Source organism: Malaclemys terrapin, chromosome 2 (genome assembly GCF_027887155.1).
Source record: "Malaclemys terrapin pileata isolate rMalTer1 chromosome 2, rMalTer1.hap1, whole genome shotgun sequence".
Classification (NCBI taxonomy): domain Eukaryota; kingdom Metazoa; phylum Chordata; order Testudines; family Emydidae; genus Malaclemys; species Malaclemys terrapin.
The window spans coordinates 86,274,383-86,291,132 of NC_071506.1; the positions used below are offsets into that span (position 1 = coordinate 86,274,383).

At 42.8% G+C, this 16,750-nt stretch overlaps 1 protein-coding gene across 1 annotated transcript in view; it reads right to left on the bottom strand.

The window, feature by feature from the left end:
* The window catches only part of LAMA1 (laminin subunit alpha 1), a 146,972-nt gene that overhangs the window by 73,178 nt on the left and 57,044 nt on the right, over window positions 1-16,750 (bottom strand). Inside the window, exons 11-19 of the mRNA XM_054020536.1 lie at window positions 13,345-13,485; window positions 12,108-12,281; window positions 9,265-9,366; window positions 4,951-5,162; window positions 3,430-3,541; window positions 2,553-2,663; window positions 1,606-1,733; window positions 958-1,044; window positions 493-704 (exon numbers count right to left, since the gene is read on the bottom strand). Of these exons, the coding sequence (XP_053876511.1) occupies window positions 493-704; window positions 958-1,044; window positions 1,606-1,733; window positions 2,553-2,663; window positions 3,430-3,541; window positions 4,951-5,162; window positions 9,265-9,366; window positions 12,108-12,281; window positions 13,345-13,485 (1,279 nt within the window). The remainder of the gene's footprint in view (window positions 1-492; window positions 705-957; window positions 1,045-1,605; window positions 1,734-2,552; window positions 2,664-3,429; window positions 3,542-4,950; window positions 5,163-9,264; window positions 9,367-12,107; window positions 12,282-13,344; window positions 13,486-16,750) is intronic.

Consider the following 16,750-nt stretch of genomic DNA (forward strand, 5'->3'; position numbering starts at 1 on the left):
CTTAAATCAGCCGGAGTTGTTACTGTTTAGCAACGTGAGTGTCTCCCATCTCCAGGAAAGAAGTGTGCCACCTCTACAGCTCTTCCAGTTCCACAAGCAACACTCCAAGATAGGAAGTGTCTGGTATGGGTACCTTGAATGTCAGTGCTGAGTGGACCACTAACTGAATACAAACAACAGCACAAGGTCAGGTGCACTTAATACATTTTGCCACTGCCCATTTCATCAAATTCTTCTGTGATGATCCCCAGAAGTGAATCAACTAGACATGCACAAGCTTAAGCTTAAGCTGGGTAACAATGTAACCTCACTTCTGTAATACTTGCTCACTCAAGCCCTCTCTACACTTTGTTACCCTATCTTGTCAAATCACACATCTTACGCTAGACTATAAGCTCTTCAAAACAGGGATAATGTCTTTCTGTCTGTTCTGTGAGGTGCCTGCTACATTTCTGGATGCTTTCAAATATAATGAGAATAGTAAGAACTTACCGTGACAGCTTTTAGCAATCACTGCATCCCCATAGTACCCATCAGCACACTTTTCACAGTGATGGCCTTGAGTGTTCCTCACGCATTTCAGACACTCTCCTGTGAGTGCATCACAGTGGCCATCTTCTGTTGGATCTATATTGCCATTGCAGTCACAAGGAACACATGACTCTCCAGGCACCAGTGGATTTCCGTAGTAACCATTAGCACATCTGTACAATAGGTTGAAAGCTGTATCAGACTGAATGCAGGCATGTCAAATAGTTACCCCACCCAGCAAGTTTTACTATTGATCAAATATTTATCCTCTGAATAAAACCATATGGAGATGTAATGAGAGGGGAAAATCTATATTTTCTCAGGAATATTTTCATACACTTGATGTAAACACTTCTGCCCCAGATAGACAGATATCTGGCTGAGGATAACAATGATACAGATTTTTCCCAACATTGTACTACATACCTTTCACACCGTGATCCTGCATAGCCTGGCAGACACTTGTCACAGATAACTTCACCTCTATTGTCCATGTGGCAGGTGGGACTGAAACTATCAATAATATTTTGAGGGGGTCATTATCAATGCAAAGAGTTTCAAACCTCTAATTTATTTTCAAATGAATTAAATTTACAATTTTTAGCTTCCTAAAGTTTGGCCCTTTCCTTATTAAACCTATCATGTCCCTTCACCTCACATAACTTTTCCAGATGCAACACTGATTCTCAACATAGATTCTGTCCTGATTCTTATTTACACTAAGGCTTCTTTACTCTGCCAGAATGGGGTAATGTGGCCCTAGCATAAACAAGAAACAGGGCCTTTCTGCCACAATCCAGTATAAATCTAAGCCCAGGTAACTTGCATCTTCTTCCACTCCCCTCAGTGTGTAAATTACACCAACTTAGGTTCTCTGAGCTTCACCTATGGATCTGGCCTTCCTCGGTCTGTCTGATAAAAGGTATTTCTGATGGGATAAATTTTTCCTCTACTTTCATGTCTTTCTACCTCCCCTTTGGATTTCATCCTACTTTTCTTTATCTTCCTTTCTGTCTCCACCACCCAGCTGATGTTGCTGAAGATGCAATTGAAAACCTTAGGCAAGCAGCTTACTTGTTTGTATCAGTTCTTAGTGGGCAGGCACATGGCTGGCAGTCCTCTGGCATTCCTCGGGATGGAGTTCCATAGAACCCTGGCAAGCATTGATCACAGGAAAGTCCTGTAGTGTTGTGTTGACAAGCCTGTGAGACATGCAAGAAATCTTTTCATATTTGTTCTTGATGGTTTTTCATCCCCAGGGGGATCTCAGCATGAGTCTGTATGCAATATGGCATTAAGATTCAAGGAGAGGACATGAAGAACAGAGCAGACCACTGAAAACAAAGTTAGTTTGTTCATATCAATAACAACAATTTCTAACTAAACCCCCTCCAACATTTTAGAATGCCCTATATCTCATTAGACAAAAGCATTACTTATACACAAAACTAAATCTATTCTGATAAATGTACACATATGCAACAATAAGTCTATTACATATTTCATGCTTGTTTATAGCCATTATATATCTTTTGGTTTAAATTTCAGAAAAACTTCTGAATGCTAAGTCCTCACCCTACAAGGAAATGCTTAACTCCCACTGATGTCACTCAATGGAGTTTCACATATATCTGAGGCCAGAATCTGACCCTACATTGTGGCATAATTCTGTTTCCATCCAGATCAATAGAAGTTTTACCATTGACATGAATGGGGGAGGGACTGCTCTCTTATTAGCTAACACACAGTGAAAAAGTATTTCTTTATCTTAGTTTTGATCCTAGAGCTATTACCAATTCCACCAATATTCCTCATTTCAAGTATAAGACTGGAATGGACTATGTAACTACACCTATTGAGAGCACCATTCAATAAACAAAGTAAATTCTGCAATGAGAATGTTCTTGTGACCATTGCTCACTAATATACTGTAGAACTGCTTGTCTCACTCTGACATAGCCAAATGCTCTCATAATTCCTAAAAGATGCTCAAAACACAAACACATCGAAAGATGACTTACAAAGCAAACACCATGAATATCACATTCAGTTGCATGGCCATTGCAGTCGCAGGGTTGACAAATACCTCCAAAGAGTATTCCACCCACACGGTAGTACCCAGAAAGACAGGACTGAAATTTAAAAAAATACAGTATAGTATGTGTTAAAGAACATGTTGGAGAATTATTAAAGAAACCACTTCTGATTCTGCTCTCACTTCCAATGTACTGTGGTACTATATACAGTTGTAACTCCATTGATATCAGTGAAATTACTTCTGATTTGCACTGGCGTAAAGAGGGTAAGAATCAGATGTATAAAACATTGATTCAGCCCTTCATCCACTTGAAGGAGATAAAATAAGTTCTGTGCAGTTACACATGTAAGACTCTTTCTTATGAGACAATCAAAACAGATGTTCTGTCTGCTTTGCATAGTCATTAAAGTTCCAATGGTACTTTTCAAAAAGAGCAGTGCTTTGCACTGGCATTATTTGCTAAAATGTTCCCCTCTGCTCTGCCACTGATGCCATCCTCAATACTCCCCTGTTCCCACAAGTGTATGTCCATGCCTTCTTATATGATTCGTTGCATGCTTGGAATGTTCTCACCATGCCTGGTCACCAAGCTGCCTCCCTCATCACATAAGTCTCTCCAATAAACTCAGCACTGACAATCCAATGTCACAAAATGAAACTGGAATTTTGTATAATTGCAGGTTCAATTATTGCACCATAGCAAACTTAGGGAAGCTTATACAGCTACTTTCAGCTCCATCATTGATGTTCTCCGGTATATCATCAACCTTTAGTATTTCCAAATAAAATTAATTTGTAATAATTAGATGATTTTAAAATATACACCCTTTGGGCATATATAAAACAGTCTGAAATGTTACCTCGCAGGAAATCCCTGTGTAACCTTGAGGACATTCACAGTGTTCCACCTCTGCTGCTGCTGACAGATCGATAGCATTAGAGCTTGCTGTATCCAGGGTGACAGAGTCCAACCTGTGACCAAACCGAAAGCCATCACAACACTTGCTTCCCCAATGTTCATTATAAACAGAAGGGTTTGCTCTGCACAATAAATCTTTTGGAGAGAACATTGCTAAGTGCTGCTTCAGGATGATGTCAAAGACCAGACAAAAATCCCCAATTTTAAAGACTCAGACAAGAACTTTATTTGCAACTAATAACTTCAAGATGGGAATAAGCTGTTGACTGAAACACAGTGACCAAAGCCCCTGCAGTGGTCCCTTTATCAGTGTTATCCTAGCATAACTACTGCACCACAGTGCCCTCTGCTGTGGGAAAATGGTACCCTTAACAGAAAATTTGCATTTTCTGTTTCTTCTTTGCTCAAGAAAACCAGGCACCAACTGATTGGGTGGTCTCAGATTTTTGCCCAGTAATTAAGATAATCCTCTTCCAGTGTTAATAACTTTAACCTGCCCTATTTTTCCAAACTAACCCAGGAATCTGGGATGTAAGGCCAAAATAACAGCTTCATCAAAGAGTTGAAACAAAAAAACCCAACATTTGTATGTTCAATCTATTGGATCACGCCTCAAAGTATTTACACTTCACTAATGTAGTATCAGCCTTGCCAGCTGATTCCCACCAATATGCAAAGAGGAAGGCACAACCCCCTAATGCAAACAAAGGCATTCTGCCACAGGGAGGAACTCCTTCCCAACCACAAACAGGGTGATCAGAACAACCTTGTGCCATCAATCCAGAATCATGAGTAGGCCAAGCCTTGAACACATATTTACTACCACTCCACAAGAGCGAATGCCAAAACAGCTCGGCCTGCTTCATGCACAACTAGAAAATCCAAATTTGGTGACTCAAAAATACTACCATATTAAGGTAGGAGGGAGGAAGGCCATTGGTTTGGCCAAGGGAAAGAAGCAAGTGCTACCTTGCAGATGGGCCTCCTTTAACATCCCTTCAGATGCCATGCCATGCCAGCCAACTCCATTACCCTCAGCACAAGCACTTTAAATCAGCCAATGTTGGGCTTTCTTCTTACATCCCAAAATAAAACGACACTATTAAGTGTTCGCAAGGTGTTTCCTTCTAACAAAACACCCTCCCTCCTAGAGACAAGTGTCACTGCAGTGAGGAGATTCTTTATAACACAGAAAACGTTTCCACTACGGGATAACTCAGAAACAACTACACATTTTTTGTTTTTTTTTTAACACATGCCAGAAATATTTATTTGGGATGAGACCAACCATGAGACGATTCAGCTCACAAGGAATTCCTTGGGTGGGAGGAAATTAAAATCAGGTTTTAAATGGAATATCTTTTGCCAACACCTTAGGAATAGTGCCAAAATCAATGATGTTTAATATACATAAAATTATCAAAGTCATATGAATTAATCTGAATTTTCTCTCATCACTCACCTGTATATGGCTCTTTTTGCAATGTTGTAACTGGCCCTGATCAGAAGATGAGTCACATTTGCTAAAACAGTCATCAGCCGGTCCCGATCTATAGCCTTTTTTGTATTAAAGTCTATTAAGTTCTCAGACACAAGCTTTACTGCATTAGAGTACTCCTCATAGGGTTGCAATGACAACCCCTCAGATCTGGTGCTCAGAATCTGTCCATTGCCCTGAAATCAAAACAGATACGTTAACGGACAGGGATAGGTTTAAGTTTAGGTGCTAGTGTGAAAATATTGGTTAGCAATGATGTTTATTTTCAGTCCACACAATAAGCTACTATTGTATACACCCACAGCACTTTCCATGCACTCCAAAAAACCCTGTAAAGTAACTGTTTTTTAAACTTTTTCACTGCTCACTTCATAGGTAAACATATTCATTAACTGTAAAGTCTCTGTAGAGATGCCTGACAGTATGACATGATGGGGGTGAACATATTTCCCTATGCTGAATACGGGACACCTGGTAAAATAATTCGTATTAAAGTGAGTCCAATGGCAATCAAACAGAACTGTGCAGTACAAATGTTCACATTAACATCAAGTTGACTGAACCCTGTTAAAAAGAAATACTGCATAGTTGGATTCTTTTTATTTAGCTTATCTTTAAGGCTTTCGGGTTCACACGAGGAGAGGTCACACACACACACACACACACACACACACACACACACACACACACACACACACTTCTCTCACAGAGGGGCAGGGGAGAGGAGTGACCAACTGACCCTACCCTCCCTGCCCTCCATGCTGGGACCCCAGGACAGACCCGCCTCTCCTGGTACCTGGCACCACGTCTTCCTGAGACAACACGTAGGCCCCTCCTCCCCAGATTTCTGCCAGGGTTCACACCAGAATGTGGCCAGCAGCAGCCTTTCGGCACTGTGTGGAAGGGAAGGGATGAGAGCGGCTTCCAGCCAAAGGGGAGTGGGGAGAGAGATGACCTGGTCCATGTCTTTGCTGAGCTCATCTCTTTTTTTTCTCTCCCGTCCTTCCCCCCCGCTGGAAGCAGCTTGTCCCTTCCTGCCCACACAGTGTCGAAAGGCAGCTAACACCTCCAGGCTGCTGCTGGCCACCAACATAACCCAGCCGCTTCCTGTCCCCCGGCTACAGTGCAGGCAGGAAGGGGTTAAGCCCTAAGGCTGTACTGTGCACCAAGGCCCAGGAAACCTGACTGCAGGGGCGGCCAGTCGAGGGTACCTAGGGGATGGCGCAGCCCCATGCTCCCTGGGGGCAGGACCTGGGGAGGAGGAGGGGAGTGAAGAGAGTGCTAAGCCTCTGCCTGCAGGGCTGCTGTGATGCCTGCAGGGTCGGGGGGTGAACAGGTTGGAAATTGCTTCTCCCCTTCACTCCAGAGCTTAGCTGACAAGCACAGAGGCTTCCCAATGCCAGCGCTGTGCAGGGGTTGACACACACAGGGCTCCTCTCCTCCTGGCCAGCACCCCAGGTCGGAGGGTCTTGGGCTTTCCCGAGGCGCCAGCCCAGCCAGAGGCAGTGGAGGAAGGAAGAAACCTGCCGGCCAGGCTTTTGGTGAGCTGAGTGCTCCGACCAGGAGCTGGTTCTCCGCACAGCACTGGGAGCGGGACGCACCCCGCCGTGGGGGAGGGGTGGGGGGGGAGAGATATGGAGGAGCAACGGGGCTCGGTGGGGGTGAAGGGGGTGAAGCAAGAAGAGGACAATGAGAGGGGGAGCACGTAACCAGCCGCTGCCTGGTGCCTGTCTGCACACACCAGCCACCACAGCTCACAGCGCACAGCCAGCACCGGCCGGAAGCAGGACGGGGGACAGGACTTTGCTGGCCGAGAGACGGCACACAGCGGGGGCTGCACTGATGGACCAGCAGAGGGAGCGGCCAGCCCCACACATTGCATCTTTGCCCTGCCACCAGCCTTGCACCCCTACCCCCATTGTTGGCCACTGGACCCCCCCCACTCACCGCTGGTGGGTGGGCAGCTGGCAAGCAGGAATCCTGCCAACAGCAGGACCTGCCAGTACTGATGGGGGTGGGGGGAAAGATGAAAATATGGGACAATTTGCCAGTTTTTAAAAAAGGAGGAGGGCTTAAATAAGAGACTGTCCCTTTAAAACGGGACGTCTGGTCACCCTATGTGACATGCTGGGCATGCATCTGTGCACACACATTACACTTAGTGCATATAAGCCAGGGAAAAGCCACTGATTTACCATTCTCAACAACTGACCATGACACATTCAGGCCTCTGCAGCAGATCCTGTGGACAATTTTAAAGAAGGTTGTTCTAATCTTACCTCAGGTTTTACATGGTCAAAAATGTAGCTAAATTGAAATGACTATTGCAATGTGCTCTACATAGGGCTATATCTTTAAGCCAGCTATGGTGTGTCTATACATAGAGGCTAGCGCGGATACAAATTTATACCCAGGGATGCGGATATCCGTGAATATAAATCGGTATCCACAGGACCACAGGGCTCTCCTGGGAACTGCAGCGGTGAAAGGAGCAGAACATGGGCTGCCGCTCCCAGGAGCCAGCACCCTGTGCTGGCAGCTCCTCTGGTGCAGCTGTACTGCCCCCAGCCCTGCCCCCATCCCTTCCATGCAGCTGTCTGCATCTCCTGTCTGGGGGCATGCACACTGCTTGAACATAAGAGCACAACCATAGACAGCTGCCAGTGAGCCTGGTGCCCCCCCCCTCCGTCCAGTGGGTGGGGCTGGGGGCGGTACAGTTCTGCTACTTTTGCTTCTGTGGTTCCTGGGAGAGCCCTGCGGTTCTGCGGATACCGATTTATATCCGCAGATATCTGCATCCAGCAAGCAGCAGACTTGGGCTCATGGGACTTGCGCTACGGAGCTATAAATAGATGTGTAGATGTTCAGGCTTGGGCTGGAGCTTGGACTCTGAAGCTCACCCCCTTCGCTAGGCTTCAGAGCCCAAGCCCGAACAGCTACACAGCTATTTTTAAAGTAGAAGTGCGAGTGTAGACCCAGGCTCTAAGGCTCACTGCCACGGGCTTCTGCTAGCTGTGTAGATGTTCGCTTAGCAACTGCAGCTCACTTACTGAGTGGAGCGCTTCGCCAGTGGCCCAGGATCTCAACTGGCTACCTGTTAGTTTCTGGGTAGAGTTAAAGTGTGGATTATGAGCTATAAAGCTTCAAATGGACTGGGACTTGCCTGAAAGACTGCTTTACTTCCCATGATATAAATCCACAATTGAGAACAACTGAGGTGCTTGAGTTGAATATCTTATATTGTAAAAGAGATGGAGCTGCTGACAGGACATTCTCTATAAGGGCTTTAGATCTCTGGAACTTGCTCCACCCATTTATTCAAAATAACCCAGATTTGGTGAACTTCCCAGCAGACTAAAAGAGCCATCAGCTTGATGGGGTTTTGGAAAGAGCTGAAGGTATGTTTCAAGAATGATGGGGGGATGGAAAGCTCCATTTATTTTAGCACTACTGAGTAGAGCTGGTTGGAAAAATTCCAATGAACCTTTTTTTCCATCAGAATTTGCCGATTTGTCAAAATCAAAGCGTTTCATGAAGATGGCTGGATTTCAGTGAAGTCCTGACAGAACCTGTGCCTGCCTGGAGGGCTGATGGACAGCCAAGAGCCTGGAAGCCCTGCAAGTCCCAGCTGCCAGCCTTGTGGCTCCTTAGCAGCCTGGACTCCCAAGGTCCACACGGACTGCATTGGAGTCAGGGTTGCCAGGGCTTCCAGCACCACGTGGACTGTCCTATAGTTAGGGTGCCATTCCCTTTCAGACAATTTAGAACTGTTTGGTTTTCATTCTGAATCAGAACAAAACCAAAATTTAAATATCAAAATCCTCCGCAAAACATAATTAACCTTCCCTGCCCAGCTCCACTGCATTATGCTGTAAGATTCAGTGTGTGGGTGCCTAGAGATCTTGGGTAGGTATCTTGTTAATTATTACATAAATCTAATCCAATAAACAAATAAATCTCTCTTATAAATAAGAAAACAGCCTATTTTAGTTCCTGGTATAAACAGAGCTCTGTACAATCACCACTTTTGCTCAGCTCCATACATTTTATGTTAACATGCACTTATTTATTATTTAAAGGTAGTCAGACACTGAGGGCCCAGGATTAAAAAGATTAGGAAGTTGAGCAATAAAATTTTGTTGACCTTTAATAATGAAGATAAAAACTGGTGTAAATTGTTACTATACCATTCTTTTTTTTTTTTTTTTTTTTAATGTAGCATTGCATGCCATCATTCCTCTATATTTTTGAGGAAAGTCCAATTGAATAAAAACTTACTTGAATGATAACATCCACATTAGATACCATATCACTGTCCACACTTTCCATTGGAATATCATAAGACACAGTGTACTTCAAGTATCCACCAAAGGCAGTGAGCTGAAATTATAAAATCCAAATCTTAAAAGAAAATTAACAGCAATCAATGCCGGAGGATAGCTGCTGACAAGTACAACACACATGCAGCAAACTAAACAGAGGATGTGGCATGTTCTGATGATCTCTTCAGCAATGTTTACACAGTAAGGGTTTGATCCCCATCTCACATCAGTGAAAGTCACTGGAAGTGTAACATGGCATGTCCGGGTATCTACAGAAGTCTTGGATCCCTGCTGTGCAATGTGTGAAAGCTAGCAGCAGGTTCTATAGAACTGCAGTGATGCATTAAACAGTGCATTGTAAAGCCCCCAGTGTGAATTCCAAAAAACATCACAAGTTCAGACTACTTTTTAGCAAATGGGCATAGTGTATTGAACTTATTCAAACTTTTTGAAACATTTTCTCTGATAGATCTTTTTCTTTTTTAAAATAACATCTGGACCTTTTAGCCCTGATTCTGCTGTCATTTACACTAGTAAATGGAGTTTCATCAGTAGAAGACTGATGTGAGACCAGAATTTCACCAACCATTAAACTATACAAAATGCATCTTCCAGCTTGGCACTTTTGGGACATGATGCACAGGCACTGTGTAGTATAGCCATTTATTCTGTCACTGTATGAAGAACGTAATAAGGTTGAGGCAGACAAAACCATTATTTTAATATGGGTGATTGGGGGTACTTGCCATAGTTTAATAAAATAAAATATCAAAAAGATGTGCGTGTCTGGTTATATTACTTAAAAAGATATATTGTCTGAGTTTTTTTATTTTGGTTTTTTTATCATTTATAAAAATTCCAGTTTCTGACGGAGAAACTTTCAAATAGTATGTCCATAATTTGTTTCCAATTCCTTTTTAAAAATATTAATAAGGTGTTTTTTTCTGCTACTTTGTTTTTAGGCATAAAAGTGTCTTTTCAGCAACAGAGAAACTGCCTATACATAGGACACAGGGAAACTACCTACATGCAAAATGCAGTCAAAATAGTGGGATTTTGTTGGTTTTTCGTTTCCTCTTTCTTTCGCTTTCTCTCTTTTTCTTTGTCTCCCTGTCACTCATTTATTTCAGTTTTAGAAATCTTACGTTATTATTACAGGTGGGACTGATAACAACATCTGTTATAAAGGTTGCCTGACACTTCCCATTATAAGACTCTGTTTTTAGTTGCTTATAAGTTTATCTGTTTAGGCAGAAATTTTACATGTTAGACACATTTGCCTCAGGTTGCTTTTTTTTTTTATTTCAGTCAAAACAGTTCAGCTGTTTCCAAGAATGAGGCTAGGGAAAAATATGTCATTTTGCCTACATTAATTCTGGAGTCCTCTAATTTGAGGAGCTATAACACCCCCATGCACTGGAGCTGGGACTTGATATTTATCATGAAAATTACATTTTGGTCTCAATATCTTATACCCACTCTAGTTATAAATTACCCACACAAAAATCTAGGTAAAAAGAACGTATTATTAAGGTTGCAAAGTCAAACACTCGAAAGTTAGGAAATACCAGGATCAAGGTTCCCTGTGCAAACTTAATTTGGCCCCCTGTGTGTATGCAATTTTTAATTACTATTATCTTCACAAGACCTCTTGCATGAGTGCTTGACTTTGCAACCTTAATAACATTCTTTTAATATATTTTTTGGTATGTGATTGCTTACGTTTTTAAAAAGCAAACTGAAAAAACAGAAATTGCATCATGTGGAGCCAAAGTGATACTCACATGATTAGGTTTGGCAAAGTGTGATTATAGATATATATATATATAATTTTGACTGATAATATTGATGTTTATTTTAAGCATTTTTTTATTTTTATAGATTTAAACGTTCACAGTTGGGAAATATGGGGGGGTCAGAGACAGTAATTATTTAATGATGGCAGACAATGAGATTTTAAAAGTTAAAGCTTTATGATCATTAAAACACAAATTGTCAACATCACATGTCATAATATATAAAAAGAGTATATAATCCTAAATCAAACTATGATCAGCTCTCAAGCAGCATTTTGCTTACTTAGCCTATATGTAAATTTTGATTATTATCAATGGAAATTTTTTTCATTGGTTTGTGTGCATGTGTGTGTGCATATGCATAGTGAAATCGACATTTACAGATAAAAATGTAATACTTCCAAGTGTACACGATTCATCAGCAGGAACCTTTAGATCCACTTCACTGACCTCTACCATGTAATTTTCAGTTGTTTTACATTACATGACAAAGTCTCTTTGGGAGAGACAAAGTGGGTGAGGTAATATCTTTTACTGGACCAATTTCTGTAGGTGAAAGAGATACGCTTTCATGCTACACAGAGCTCTTCTCTTTCACCAACAGAGGTTGATGCAATAAAAGATGTTACTTCACCCACCTTGTCTCTCTCATATCCTGGGACCATGACGGGTGCAAAAACACTGCAAACAAAGTATCTATGGAACAATTACAGATTGCATGAAATGACAAACTACAGATGACAACATTTATGAAACAAACATTACAATTGAAAAATAATAATGTTCCATATAAAAAAATGGAGAATTTAAGAAAAAGTCGTTGAAGATATTTAGGTGAATTTACCATGTATTCAGTGTTCATTAAAGGTGAAAACTTTCTTTTCAGTACCATTACTTTATGTCTACTGTTAATGTGAAACATAGAGCTTTTAGAGCAATACAATAAGAAAAAAATATGAAGAGAATGGACTAAAAGTCAGCTTCTTTTTACTTGGGAACTTACTTTATTTCCTAAGTATGGCTCAGGTGCTGACCAGTAATAAGTGGATTTCAGTATTTTCACAGCTGCTGTGTTGTTGACACTTATTTGATGGGGTCCATCAAACTGGCCTTGTTGGGGCTCCACACTCTTTTCAGTGTACAGATCAGTCACCAGCCATCCAGCCATATCTGACACCTCAGAAAAAGAAGAGAGCTAAATTAATGAAGTCATATCTACATCACTGGGTAAGTCATCACTATATATAAAACTTCACTTGTATTAGACAGTAATACAAATATGAAGGGCCTGATTCTGCTCCTCGTTAAAGGGTTTTCCAGCCAGTGTTAAGCCGCTGACTTCATTTGGATTGGGACAGAATTACATCTGTGTAACTGAGTGCAAAAGCAAGTTCACTGTTAGAGTGTAAAGTAAATGAACAAACGATAATACTTTTCACTCATGTAGCACCTTGCAGTCAAAGATCTCATTAACTCTTGACGAATACGGGACCCACATAGTTAAATACAGTACCATTTCCCCCATTTTACAAACAGATAGCTGAGGTACCGAAGGCTACTTGCCCAAGGACACAGGAAGAGTCAGGAATGGGAACCAGTTCTATTGAGGGGGAAGAGTTATACACACACATTAGAATTTCAGGCAGTAGAGAGGGATGTGGAGAGAGTTAAAAATAATATAATGCATTTTCTTCTACCGGTTTTTTAGTACACAAAACTTTTGGTGCTAGATTTTGTCTAATCCTGCAAACTATGCAAGGGATGAAGGTGGGGAAAAGAGCGCCCAAGAAAGTTGTTCCTCTCATTGCACTTCTGTGCGGGAGCTAGTAGCCATTTATAGTCCTTTTATTCCCTAGGCACAAAGACTGCATGAGGCTGACACCTGCAGTTGCAGTAGGCTCCAATCGGCAGGAGTGTGGGGCTGTGGTTTTGGCTCCCCTCTTCACCGCCCCGACAAGCTTTTCCACCACAAGGCGAGTGAACACTGGGTGTAGCAGGCACTACAATAGCCAGTACTTCCAAAAGCATTGGGATTGAGTAGGGTATGATGACTCCAGCAGCTCCAATGGGGGCTGGGCTCCTTTATAGTCAGCAGACCTCAGGATTGTGACTTTACAGCCACAGTCCAATCCTCTGTGTGGATTCCAGAATTTTGTATGTCAAGAGGGAATCAGTCATACATTTCTGCAACTGCCTGAGGGAATCTTATGGAACATTAGGTCACAGCCATAGTATTCTACCTGACTGATGGGCCATGCAAGGCTGTCACAGACATCAGAAACCCCGAAGCAGAAGCACTCCGTACAGCCCTGAGGATTCCTTTCTTGCAAATTGTAGAATCCTGGTTTGCAGCGGTCACAATTTTCGCCGTCTACATTTTCCTGTGAATAACATTTGCTTTATATCAGCACTAGATTGGTAGCAAATATTGTGGATTAGATGGAATTTAGGGTATAACAGCATTCAGGAAGATATAAAACAAAGCAGACTTCAGCACACTAGGCATATGTTGAATAAGTCTTACTGAGCTTAAAATGAGAGCTGGTCAGAAAAATTCCAACAAAACAGTTTTTCATTGGAATTTGCTGATTTATCTAAATCAAAACATTCCACACAGATGATTCAGCTTCAGTTAAGTTGCGACAGAACCCAGACAAGTTTTGAAATCTCCCCATCAGCTCACCCAGCTGACTCCTTGACAGTCAGGTTTCCAGGGTTTAGGGCTCCAGGCAGCCCACCAGGTGGACTGCCCTTGAGTCGGGAACCCCAGGGCTTTCAGGCTCCCTGGTTCTAGGAAAGCACACCACACAGACTGCCCCAAAGCCAGGTTCCATCCCATCATTGCCAAATTTCATGTGGTAAATAAACACCCCGACTTTCACAATAAGACAAAAGTCAAGCTAATCCCATTTCAAAACAAGGCCAAAACAAGCCAGTCCCTAAGAACCACAACACTCTATGTGACTAGCTCCCCCCAGCATACAGTCTTAGACTGAGGTGGGCCCACTGTGCACCCCTGACTCTCTTTCCCCCGTTTGTCCCTGCCTGCCAGGAGCCAATCAAAAAAAAGAAGCAACAAGCTACAAACCAAAAACTAGCCAACAAACAACTCATAAGCCAATTAAGCCAAAACCAAGTCCAATTTCTTCTGGGTTTTTTTGGCAGGTTTGGCAGGTCTGCTCCATCCTCTTTTTTAGAGAATTTTAGACATTTTGGTTTTCATTCTGAATCAGAATAAAACCAAATTTTGAAATAGAAAAATGGCCTGTGAAATAGAGTCTCTCTCTGTTCAGTTCTACTTAAAACATCTGAAGCTGTCAGGATTTGAAACAGTCAGCATAGCATTGATTCGGTATTTAGTCAGGAAATGCAGTGTAACTGAATTTTGGCATTACTGATGTAGGAAAAGAAAACATCTGCTCCTCCATAAAACATTGTACCCTAATGACAAGGTGCCATGCTAGGACTCTCTCATTAATGAATCAAACTATTAGTAGCCCACCACATAAGTTCCCAGTTTTAAGATTGACTTTTTGCAGATTTAACTGCTGTCATTGAAGTGAGAACTTCTGAGAATGGCAACTTATATGTATGGTATATGGTATGCGAATGAGCATCTCACATTTGGAGCACAGGACTTGGGGCCTGATTCAAAGCCCCATGAAACCAATGGAAAGACTCCCACAGACATCAGTGGGCTTTGGATCAGGCCCAAAAAATTTACAAAGTCGGACCATCCTATGCACAATATATAAAAAGACTGTGATTTTGGGCCACAGTAGTGACTCAAGCCAGTTTAGAATAAGAACTTTTTTAGTACCATCTCAACAGCATTGAACCTTATAAGACATCTGGGGTGTTGCACTGATAATTGCAAGTGTTGACACATTGCGCCAGGTGCTCAGCTGCCTAAAGAAATCCTTGGGTACAGTGTCCCTCTAATTTTCCCCACACATGTGCGGAATGAATTTTGTTATGTGCACCAATATGGAAGTGATGTATGACACATCACCTTCATATTGGTGCACATAAAATTCACATGGCGGGAGTAGGGCCGAGAAGTTTGGAGTGTGAGAGGGGGCTCAGGGATGGGGCAGAGGGTTGGGGTGAGGACTCTGGCTGGGGGTGCGGGCTCTGGGGTGGGGCTGAGGATGAGGGGCTCATGGCTGGGACAGAGGGTTGGGGCGGGGAGGGTGAGGGTGAGGGCTCCAGCTGGGGGTGCGAGCTCTGGGCTGGGGCCAGGGATGAGGGGTTTGGGGTGAAGGCTGCACCAGGGCTACAGCCAGTAGAAAGAACTCCCCACAGCTGCACCTGGGCTGGGGAGGAGAGGAGGTACTCCCTGCCGCAGCAGCTCCAGGGCTGGGGCCACGGGATAAGCGCCTCTCCCCTGGCAGGTCCAGGCTGTGGCTGGGTTGGGGCCGGGGGGGAGGCGCCTCTCCCTTCAGCCGTGGCAGGTCTGCGTCTGGGTGGGGTTGGGGCTGGGGAAGGGGTGCCTCTCCCCTCAGCTGCAGCAGGTCTTGGGCTGGGGGAGAGGCATCTCTCCCCACCGCAGCCTTGGGCAGCGCTTAATAGGCTGCTATGTGGCCACACAGCTTAGAGAGAACTTAGCTTGGGTGGTGTAGAGCTGCTTATACATAACCTCCCATCACAGCATAGATGATGCAGCTATGGCAAAAGGTCTGTTTGTCAGGGCACCCCTATATCTCAATGATCCCACTGGAGGATGATTGAAATATCTGCATAGATAGGTTGGCAGTTAGCATAAGGTAGAGCAACCCTGAGACTGATCTTACACCATTGATTATCCCACTAGTCACACCACTCCAGGTTCAGCGTAGCATAAAGCTGCCTTAAAGCTGCCTTAGCAAACCACTTTCTCAACCTGAGGCACATGTAGTTTAGTCAAAGCTCAAGAACTAGATCTGGGCTTTTATTTGTACTTTTTGCACAGACTTGTCATATGAAAACGTCATTTTTATACGTCCTACTGACAGAAACATGCTTGCTATAGTAAAAATATGGGAGATTCTTGTTCTTATTCTTCTCCCTCCACTCCCTACTATTTGTCAAGGAAGACGATTGCAGTAAATTCAGTTTGATATGCATGAGGTGTCATATACACAGACACTGATGTACTGTAAACTAGGATATAGCTTTGAAAGTGAAGTCCTACTTGATTTTATATTAATATTTTTATTTTAATTCCTTAATGTATTCCTGTTGCATTTGTGGACCCATTTCCTCCCTTCGACTAAATTCCTACAGAGCCTAAAAACACTACTCAAAGACTGCTTAGCAATTTATTCACCATAGTTAGACAATTTTTGTTGAAGAAACAAATGAAGAGTATTAAGTAATTCTGCTCTCAGTTACACTAGTTAAATCCAGATTAATGCCATTTCTGTCAGTGGAGTCACTCCTGATTCCAAAATTACCATGGTATAATTGAGAACAGAATATGATCCTTTGTAGTCAGTATTTAGTCATTCACAACACTCAACAAAATGTCTGAGCCTCCTGGTGGCCAGATCACCATCTGTAAATTCCAGTGGATATGCATTAGTTGTGTGAAGTTTTCGTAACGAACACTCTAAAAAGCCATGCTGCATGCTTTTGTTACCAACGTATGCCACTGACGAGTTTTGC